The sequence below is a fragment of the Gouania willdenowi genome (genome assembly GCF_900634775.1).
Source record: "Gouania willdenowi chromosome 24 unlocalized genomic scaffold, fGouWil2.1 scaffold_320_arrow_ctg1, whole genome shotgun sequence".
Lineage (NCBI taxonomy): Eukaryota > Metazoa > Chordata > Actinopteri > Blenniiformes > Gobiesocidae > Gouania > Gouania willdenowi.
Genome location: NW_021144848.1, coordinates 1,222,444 through 1,233,698, shown reverse-complemented (window position 1 = coordinate 1,233,698; position 11,255 = coordinate 1,222,444). Strand labels below are relative to the sequence as shown.

Here is an 11,255-nt window from a genome sequence, read left to right as displayed (position 1 = left end):
TAGGTGCTGCTTCACTGAACCTCTTCTTCTTCTTCTTCTTCTTTGGCTTTGAGCGTCGCTAACAAACACCCACACAGTGTCGTCCTGGAGTTTAAATGCAAAGAAAACAAAGATTCCAGCAGTAAAAACAAAAAGATTGTGATTGGATCGTCAGACAGAAGCAAATCCTTTGATTTCCACACGTCGGCTGCAGAAATAGATTGAAACGAGGCGTTTTTAAATTAAAGCGTCTTCATAAAGCTGGGCGTTTCACACACACACACACACACACACACACACACCTAATGGATGGTTAATATGCATTCTTTAAACCTGAATATTTACACACACATGCACACAAAAATAACATCACAGTATTCAAATAGCAAACAGCTGCTTCTGGGATGGAACGCGACACTAAACAGTAGCATCGCATCATCGTTAGCGCCCACATCCTGGAGAGCGCCTGTTCTGTATGTTCACATGGAAATCCAACGACGTCAAACCGTGTGTCTGAAGTCGTTTCAAAGGTTTATGTGTAGTTTTTTTGGTTGATTGTTGGATTCATTTAGTGTGTATCAATTGTTTTTTGTGTGTATTGGAGTTATTTTTTGTGTGTTTTGAAATGGTTTTGCATTTTTTGTGAGTTATTAGCATCATTTTGTGTTGTTTTCTGTACGTTTGAAGTTGTTTCTTTACATCTTTGGAGTCGTTTTGTAAGTTTTTTTTTTTGTTTTGGTTTGTTTTTAGCGTAATTTTTTGTTTTTTAAAATGGTTTTGCATGTTTTTGGAGTCTTTCTGTAAGTTATTGGCATCGTGTGTGTTTTTGAATAGTTTCTTGTACTTTTGAAGTCATTTTGTGGTCACTTTGGAGTCGTTAAGTATGTTTTTTGTTGTTGTTTGGTGTATTTCTTGTAGTTTTTTGGTGTGTTTTAGTCTTTTGCTTTTTGCACAATTTGAAATTTTGCACAATTTGAAGAACAAAACTACAATCACACGAATGTAAAGCTTACGTCACAAACTGGAACAAATTTTGTGCTTCATGTAAAACACACTAAGAATTAAAAAAACATGCAGAAGCATTATTTTTTGAGTAATTCTAAGTGTATTTCTTTTTTCTTCTTTGTATTTTCTCTTTTTCCCCTTGTTTTTCTAGTTTTTTGCATGAATTTGTAACGGGAGCCACACAAGAATATACCAAGAACCACATGTGGCCCTTCGCTGATTTCCAACATGCAGGACAGGGACTCTCTAGGACCAAAGCACAGAACTGAACAGCAGAGGGCAGCAAAACAACCAAGTAATGCACCTAAAGTATTGCAGTGGCGACACCTTGGCATAATGTAGCGTCAAGACCTTCGAGGAAAAATAAAGTTATGTTTATTGTTGGGAATTTAATGGGAGTCGAGATACGCCTCCTTCATTTGTCCAATGGACAAAACTACAATTACACAAATGTAAAGCATACGACACAAACTGGAACAAATTGACCAATAACTTGACACAAAACAATGCAATTATTCCTCCTTGGCCACCCCTTCATCTGCCTCACAATGGTTTGGTCCGTGTGTGCACACGCACGTGAAAACAAGTCGGACGTCTTTTTTTTTTTATTTACTTTTCAGAAAATCAGAACAAATGAACATTTTTAACCAAACATGAATCCCAGCAAGTTGATTTTGTCTCCTTTTTAAATAATATGTTATGGTTTCATTTATTCAGACTGCTTTTTTTCAGGAAGTCGTGGACAAAACTGTGGCCAAGCATTGGACACGCCAAAGCAATCAGCAGATGCCTCTGAAGAAGACTGGCAGTTGACAGATATCAAAGTAAACTTCCTGAAAAAAAGTTGTCTGAATAAATGAACCCTTAACATATTCACCAAACATGACTTTGCTCGATTTTATTTAAAAAGTTTGAACCAATCTGGAATATTTCTATATGATTTTAAAATCAAATGATACTGGTTCCTTCAAAAATATTACCGTTATTCCATTTTAAAACCAAATCCAAATCACAAATAAACGTATTTTGTTTTACGGACTTAAAACAAAACAGAAACAGATAAGCAGTGTTTTTCTGTTTGTGAGATATTTGGATATTTACGGGGAAATTGGAGCGAGAGCTGGTTTCCCTCCATAGGTCCTGGACTGTTTAGGATTTATTTCAGCAGTTTTCTTGTCCTGCTCCTGTTTTCATTCAGTCTGTGGATATTTTAGCTCACATTTATGTTTTGTTTTGCGGTGTTATGATCCAAATAGTATCCAAATAATCTATTGACAATAGACTGTGAGGCTGGTGTGAGGAACAATAAATGTTAGAACTTCTACCATTTGACACTTTTGCTAAAAACAATTACACAGCTATTTTGAGGGCAGTAACAATGTTTATTTTGTGCGTTTTAATAAGGCTAGACACTAAAATCAGCCGTCAACGAGGAGCATCAGTAGATTCATTACACTACCTCTGGTTCTTTTACATAACGTGTGCTTTTCGTAACATCCATTTTTTTGTTTTGATTTATTTATGCATTAATAATGCTTCAATTCTCATCAATAATGTGATTTATGCTTTTTTTGTCAGAGTAAATGTCTGCCCCCGTCTGTGGGTCCCCTCTGTGTGATGAGCTTAAAACATTAAACGCTCATCCCAGTTTTCCTTAAATATCCAAATAAGAAAACAAAAAGAACATCTAATTTGTCTGGTTTTTCTGTATTTCTGTTTTGGTTCAAAGTCAGTAAAACAAAATAACCACATGGCTTATTTGTTATTTTTATTTGGTTTTAAAATGGAATAACCAAAGGGTACACAAATTAAAAATATTACAGTGAATTTGCCTTTTTTTGTTTTTGTTATTCTTTTCCCAGCAAAATGACAGTGATTATGTTTTCCCAAACTGCGTTTTTGGACAGTTGACTGGTGGACACGAGATCTGATATCTAAGAACGCATCTAAGAAGAAATATCTATAAATGTTTGTGAATCCAGAGGATGTGGAACAGGAAAAGTCACTGATGTGTGTCCGGAGAGTCACTAGATGGCGCTATGGTCCAGTTGATGGTTAGAGACGGTAGAGCGGGACGTAACGGTGTAGTTCAGAGTCAAAATGTAGCGTGAAACGTTGCTACGTTGGCCACGTTGGCTCAGCAGTGAAGAATGAACAACAGTTGACCAGAGATTGGGATTCTGCCCGCGAGGGTTCACAAACGTTGAGGATCCAAAGGAAAGTTTTTTTCGGCGATTTCTGTAAAGTTGCGAAAACGCCAAAAACGTCCACCGATGAGTCCCGATTGGTTGATTCACATCAGCAAAGTGGAAAGTCAACCACAGATTGTTGGACGCTAGAAGCGTGTGCTGTGGGCGAACCCGTCCGACAGGATGATGTTCTTGTAGAAGTTATCGGAACGTGTGGAACAGTAGCCTTTCACCTTGTCGATCATCTGGCTGACGGGCAGGATCGACGAGGATGATGAAGACGATGAAGAGTTGGGGTCCGCCTCCGTGGAGGAGGAGGAGGAAGAGGAGAGGCACTTTGGGCTCGTCGGGTTGGAGAAGCATTTTTCTGCAAAAGGGATTCAAACAGAGACGCTGGTTAGAGAACGATGTTAGCGTTAGCGCTTGTTAGCTCACTGCAAACAGACACACGTGAGAGACGGAAAAACCTTCATCAAAGTATTTGATCTCAGGGTCACATGATCAACAGTCATAATAATGACCAATCAGAGCGTTTACACAGGAAACAACACATATCTATGAGTTTTTGGATTCATTATGTGTGTTTTAGTTGTTCATTTGTATGTTTTTATCATCTTTTGTTGCTGTTGCACCTTTGTTGTGTCTACATTTTGTCATCATTTTGTGTATTTTTGTTGATTTGTATTTGTGTGGAGTGATTTTGTGTATTTTTGTTGTTGTTTTGTATGTCTGGAGGCTATTTTGTGTTTTTGTTATTCTGAGTAATTTGTGTATTTTTCCGTCATTTGATTAAACTATTTTCTTGTTGTTTAGTGGTGATTTTTTAAATCTTTTTTTATTTTTTATTGTTGGATCTTTGTTGTGACTATTTTGTCATCATTTGTTGTTTTTTTTTTTATTACATTTGTTGTTGCTTTGCATGTTATGTTGTGTTTAGTTATTCTGCTTGTTCTTGTTGTGATTTTTGTGAGCTTGTTTTTTCTTTGTTGGATTATATGTCTGGAGTCATTTTTCTGTCTTTTTATTATCATTTTTTTCTTGTTGTTTTAACAGTCTTTTTCTTGTTTGTGTTTATTTGTTTTGGGGACGGCATGTGTCCCAAGATCACTAATGGCCAACTCGTACTTGTCGAGTAGTGATGTGCATTGAATTGAAACCCTTTATTGTCATTATACATGAGTACAATGAGATTTAAAAAGCAGCTCCATAATAGTGCACACATAACAATATAAAAGATTATACAATACAACAAATACCCTTTTTTCAAGCCTATTGTCATTATAACCAGTACAATGCATTGCCATAAATCTGACAATACGATAGGTTTCACGATTTGCATGTCATGATATAATATATTTATATCATGCTAACATGATGAACTGTAAGTGCTCGTAGATTAAAAGCGTGTGATAATAATGCTCCAATTAATAATTCCTCCACCCCCACTTGCACACACCTCTGTCAACGTGAACGCGCAGAACGGACACAAACGGAGGCGCGTTGTAGCCAGCAGACAGTGGACAGCTTGCAGCCTAAACACCACCTCCTCTCCTGCCCACCAGCCAGGTAACAGTGGTGTGTTGTTTGCCTCCTAAGCCTCAGTTGCCAATAAGCTTTAAACTTGCATTTATTTGTCCTCTGTTGTGAAGTAGCCTGTCTCAACGCCAAACAGCTGGACATAAATTAGCCGACTGCTCACCTGTTTAACAAGCTAGACGCTACCCAAAACCAATAATAGATATTATGTGATGATGACCACCGGTAGAGTTTGTCATTGGTAATCCTACAGCATGTGAATCTAATCAGTATACTTACTTAAGATGAATATTAGTAGGCTATTGTGTAGGTTTACATTAGGCTACATAATGCTGTAATTTTTTTGTGCTAAAATGACAAACAGAAAACGTAGCCATGTGCCTTGTTGAAATATAACCAAACAGTCGTATTCTTATTGTTGGTCCCGTTTTATTGACCAATTGCTGTTTATTAATGCCTAGAATAGAGAGGGTAAGAAAGGAAAAAGAAAGGGAGCTACAGCAGGCAGCGCAGGGGAACAGCTCTCTGCTCTCCTGGATAAAAGCATCCAGCAGCAGCAGAAAGGAGGAAGATGAAGATAAAAGGTCAGAGTCAAGATATATAGATTTATTAAGATATTGACATAATTATGCAATTGTAATGTTTATATATTTTGTAAATCTCACACTGCTATAATAAGGCAGTCATCAGTTCTACATGCTGCATAAAATGCCCTTATTTTTTCACTGAGCACCTGCCCCCCAAAATGTCTGTGCACGCCACTGTAGGTGCACCCCTGGGGGTACGCAATGGCACTACAGGGGGTACCGAGAGGGAGAGAGTGGAACATTGATGAAAAATAGGGGATTTTATTTCATTTTTAGCTAAAAATGATAACCATAGTTAAGATGGAATGATCTTGATAAGAACAAAGTAAACATACAAGTGTCAGTCTTGGTCCCACACTAGGCAGGAGATGATAAACTATAGTAAATACATCTTTTATGGAGGCACTAGATCAGTGTTTTGGGTTGTCTGAAATGTCTAGCAATTGATAAAAACTAACTTACATTTGAAACAACACACAATCTAACTGTATTCTATACTTTTACTTTCTCAATATACTGTAAATCTATTTGAAATAAAATGCACTACAAATATAACTGAGAGGGCACAACTTGTCACTAATCCTGGCTGCTCTGTATTTGTAACAGTGAAACAAACACAATCAAAAACTAATTCTAGAAGAAAAAAGTGTTTCTGGGGCCCCCCCGAAATTTGTTATTTGAAAAGGGGTCACGATCCAAAAAAGAATGGGAACAACTGTGATAAAAAAAAATAGTTTAATTCCACTTGTTCACAAAATGATATTCATTAAAAATGTTAATATTACTGGAATTCTGAGGAAAACGTTGTCGGACAAAAGGGGGCACTTGGATTCAGAAAAAAGAGAAAGGGGGTACTCGAGCCAAAAAAGATTGAGAACCACTGGTCTACAGGACTCCACATCCCACAATGCAATGCCCCAAAATGACAAAAAAGGAGCATTCATTTTTCACTTTTCCTTTTCTTTTTGGAGTAAATAATGTTTGATTGATTGATCGATGAGACATACTGTACGCTCAGATCTTAGTGACTAAAAATGATGGTGGGCTTTGGCTCTGTTTCTGTTTCCCATCAGAGATGAATAGTAAAAATGGACATGTCTCCATGGGGAATTACTGTCTGAGATTTACAACAACAGCTCAACAACAAAAGAGCAGAAAAGGACGATCTGTGACAGCGTTGGCTCATTCCTGATGCAGGATTTCTGCTTCTGGTCAAAGTCTCCTCATCTCCAACCTTTGATTGAAAGCTCACCATCAACTGGAATTGGACAACGTGGGAGAATTTCTGTTGGTCTTTATGATGTGTATGGAGATCTTTAGCTCCCGCTGATGATCTGAACCTGAACGCTTCATCTGGAAATCTTCACCAGGCGGGAAATTTAGGGGTATTTCCATTAAAATCCCAAACAGGTTTCCTTAAAGCACACGAGGAAATATTTAAGGTCACACGTTTTGAGCCAAAATGGCCTCGAGCCATCAAAGCATGGTGGGAGATGAAAGCAAACATTGGCTCTCCAGGACGCACATATCTCCTTCTTTCTAATACGGAATGAATGCATATCATCAACATCTTTAAAATGTACTTATTAGAAGATACCAACACACATTATTATGGAGGGACTGTTGAAGACACACAAACCCTGAGGATAGAAGTCCTTTTGGGTGGGAGTCCTTCAACAGTCCGTGATTTACCCGCTAACTTCAGCCACCACAGCGTGTCTATTAGGAGAGCTCTTCTTCTCTGCCTCGGTGGTCACCGTTACATGGGAGCTTTAATTCCTCTTTAATTCAGAATCAAAGTTAATTCCAAAGTGAGCAAATTCTGAGGGGTTGGATTGTGACTAAGTTTGCCAACCGTCCCTTAAAACAAATGGGGGTATGCGTACCCCTCGGGGTAAGCGATGGTACTAGAGGGGGTACGTGAGAGAGAGAGAGAAAAATTAACATATGAAAGCATTAAAAATATGGGGTTTTGTAATGTTTTTTTTTACTAGTTCAAAATGATAAAATACTAAATATTGCTAGAAACTCACAAAACTACAACAGAAACACACAAAAAAGAGAAAAATCCTGAATAATTAAAAGAACAAACAAAATTTTCACAAAAATGAAACGGAAAAACACACACAATGTTAGAAATGGTCTTGATTACAACATGAACTGAAAATGAAAAGTTCAGTTTTAGTCCCACATCAGGAGGAAGTGACAGGAAATGATAAGAACTTTAGAAATAAATCTATTCACGAGACACTAAATACTGATTATTTCCATTTATTTACTCAATGAGATTCTTTAAAATGTGTGTTATCACTCATTCATTCCATCATTATGGTCTACAGTGGTTTTTTCACAAAATTCTGGGTAAAATGATGTAGTTGGACAAAAGTGGGACTTCAGAAATAAGAGAACGGGGGAACTAGAGCCAAAAAAGTTTGAGAACCACTGCCTTAAAGAACAGAATTGTTCCATATTTGAACAGAAAAAGGATGAACTTTCCGTGCTTTAAATCAATGAATCTCCGTCAATATTCGCCTTATCGAGAAACAAATTCACACCGTTTCTGAAAGCTATAGATGTCAATATGTCACTTTGTTTTATCTTCTAACATGTTTTGCTGTTATTTGCTCTCTTTTCTTTACCCTGCTTTGTGTATTTCTCCGACTGTGACCGACACTTTTATTTGACTGACAATTTAAATATGACATTTGTTTAAAAGAAGATTAGAAAAAGATGAACTAGTATTGATGATGTTTCAATGTGTTCCTCTACTGTAGCCGATGCCACACGTCCCTAAATATACACAAAATAAACATAAATGACTTGTATGATCTAATGACTTCATAAAATGCAGCTTTTCAGAGAAAGAATAAGTATGTAATGTATATTTTTAAAGCTCACTGCTTTCACTTTTTTGTTTTGAATAGTCGGGACTGGACACGATGTGTCGGATTCATGACTTCTAAAAAAAAATGTTTTAATGACAAACTTCAAAAAAATGCTGCTCTGGATCTGCTTAAGCCATGGGAAACGCAGGCAATAGGGCTGCACTTCAAAAACCAGGGAGCCAAACTAAAGAAGAAACATACACGACTTCAAACAACACGACTTCAATAGAAAAAAGGATTTGAAAGAATGAAAAATGTAAACAAAGGCAACCAAAAAAAACCTCAAAGCAAAGCCAATAAAATAAAAATTACCATAACAACAGAAAACAAACACTTCTCCATTTACACGGGTGGAGCTTTGTGTGTAGCAGTGATGCTGTAATACATTACATACAGCGCTGTGATTGGCTCAGTTGTTTGATTGGCACCTCCTTCACCTTATTTCTTTAATACAAACCAAGCCAATTTGAAGCACCTTAACATTGTGGGCATGCGACTTATAGACGAACAACCAAATTACACGTTGCTATATGGAATATAACTTGAGGTTGCGTCATTTACATTGATTTTAATGTAATCGCGTTGCTTCAGTCGCGTTCGGTATGAAAGCACCTTTATAGACAGGAGCGACTTATAGACAGGAGCGACTTATAGACAGGAGCGACTTATAGACAGAACGACTTATAGACAGGAGTGACTCAGACAGAACAACTTATGAACAGGAGCAACTTATAAACAGGAGCAACTTATAGATACGAGTAACTTATAGACAGGAGCGACTTATAGACAGGAAGAACTGTTAGACAGGAGCGACTTATAGACAGGAGCGACTTATAGACAGGAACGACTTATAGACAGGAGCGACTTTTAGACAGAACGACTTATAGACAGAAACGACTTATAGACAGGGGCGACTTATAGACAGGAGCGACTTATAGACAGGAGCGACTTATAGACAGGAACGACTTATAGACAGAACGACTTATAGACAGGAATGACTTATAGACAGGAGCGACTTATAGACAGGAGCGACTTATAGACAGGAATGACTTATAGACAGGAGCGACTTATAGACAGGAATGACTTATAGACAGGAGCGACTTATAGACAGGAGCGACTTATAGACAGGAGCGACTTATAGACAGGAACGACTTATAGACAGGAGCGACTTATCGACAGGAGCGACTTATAGACAGAACGACTTATAGACAGGAATGACTTATAGACAGGAGCGACTTATAGACAGGAACGACTTATAGACAGAACGACTTATAGACAGGAATGACTTATAGACTGGAGCGACTTATCGACAGGAGCGACTTATAGACAGAACAACTTATAGACAGGAATGACTTATAGACAGGAGCGACTTATAGACAGGAGCGACTTATCGACAGGAGCGACTTATAGACAGGAGCGACTTATAGACAGGAACGACTTATAGACAGAACGACTTATAGACAGGAATGACTTATAGACAGGAGCGACTTATCGACAGGAGCGACTTATCGACAGGAGCGACTTATCGACAGGAGCGACTTATAGACAGGAACGACTTATAGACAGAACGACTTATAGACAGGAGCGACTTATCGACAGGAGCGACTTATAGACAGGAGCGACTTATAGACAGGAACGACTTATAGACAGGAACGACTTATAGACAGGGGCGACTTATAGACAGGATCGACTTATAGACAGGAGCAACTTATAGACAGGAACGACTTATAGACAGGAACGACTTATAGACAGGAGCGACTTATAGACAGGAGCGACTTATCGACAGGAGCGACTTATAGACAGGAGCGACTTATAGACAGGAACGACTTATAGACAGGAACGACTTATAGACAGGAACGACTTATAGACAGGAACGACTTATAGACAGGTGCGACTTATCGACAGGAGCGACTTATAGACAGAACAACTTATAGACAGGAATGACTTATAGACAGGAGCGACTTATAGACAGGAGCGACTTATAGACAGGAGCGACTTATCGACAGTAGCGACTTATAGACAGGAGCGACTTATAGACAGGAACGACTTATAGACAGAACGACTTATAGACAGGAATGACTTATAGACAGGAGCGACTTATCGACAGGAGCGACTTATCGACAGGAGCGACTTATAGACAGGAGCGACTTATAGACAGGAACGACTTATAGACAGGCACGACTTATAGACAGGAGCGACTTATAGACAGGAGCGACTTATAGACAGGAATGACTTATAGACAGGAGCGACTTATAGACAGGAATGACTTATAGACAGGAGCGACTTATAGACAGGAGCGACTTATAGACAGGAATGACTTATAGATACGAGTGACTTATAGACAGTAGCAACTCATAGACAGGAGCGACTTATAGACAGGAGTGACTTATAGCTTATAACTTCCAATATTTGAGCTGCAAGGACGAAAAAAAAGGTAAAAGAGGTTACAAAATATTTTATAAAGGGTAAAAGAAAAAAAACGTAAAACGTTTTTTAAAAAAGGATGTTTTTTTTTTAAAGGTCAAAAGAGTAAAAAAATGGGTAAAAAAGGTTGAAAACAGTCATATTTATAATAATAATAATAATAATAATAATCAGAATCACATTACTACAACAGCAACGAGTACCTTCCCTGGTCCATTTTGTGTGTAGTTTACATGTTCTCCAGGAACTCTGGCTTTTTCTCAAGATCCAATAAAATGACGGTTGGGTTAAAGGGGACATATTATACCCAGTGGTCTAAATGACATATCTGTGCTGGGGTTTGATCAAAACATGACATGATGAATCATGCAACAGGGGAGGTTTATGACCCTGTATAGAACAGCTCTTTCAGAGCGCTCCGTTTTCCCACTCCCCCCCTCTCTTTTTTGTGGGGTGTCCCGAAAAAAAGTAATGATGTGATGGAAACAGTCGGGGGTGAAGTGGTTGGCACACACTAAGAAGTATTTCCCAACTACGAAGGGGACATTGCCATTAAACAACACTTGTGTCTTCGGCAGCTGGAGTTTGAAGCAAAGCTCGATTCAACTTGTGACATCACAAACTCAGAAAATTTGAAACTGAGCCATTTT

The 11,255-nt window shown here is 38.2% G+C and overlaps 1 protein-coding gene across 9 annotated transcripts in view; it reads right to left on the bottom strand.

Moving 5' to 3' along the window:
• Nucleotides 1-2,272: 2,272 nt before the first annotated feature.
• adgrg6 (adhesion G protein-coupled receptor G6) overlaps nucleotides 2,273-11,255 on the bottom strand; it is an 85,971-nt gene continuing 76,988 nt past the window's right edge. For 8 of the 9 annotated variants that reach the window (XM_028440526.1, XM_028440532.1, XM_028440528.1 and 5 more), the window contains one exon: nucleotides 2,273-3,540. In XM_028440526.1, coding sequence (XP_028296327.1) covers nucleotides 3,320-3,540 — 221 coding nt within the window. In that variant the 3' untranslated portion in view covers nucleotides 2,273-3,319. The remainder of the gene's footprint in view (nucleotides 3,541-11,255) is intronic. The other variant, XM_028440529.1, reaches the window with a different exon arrangement.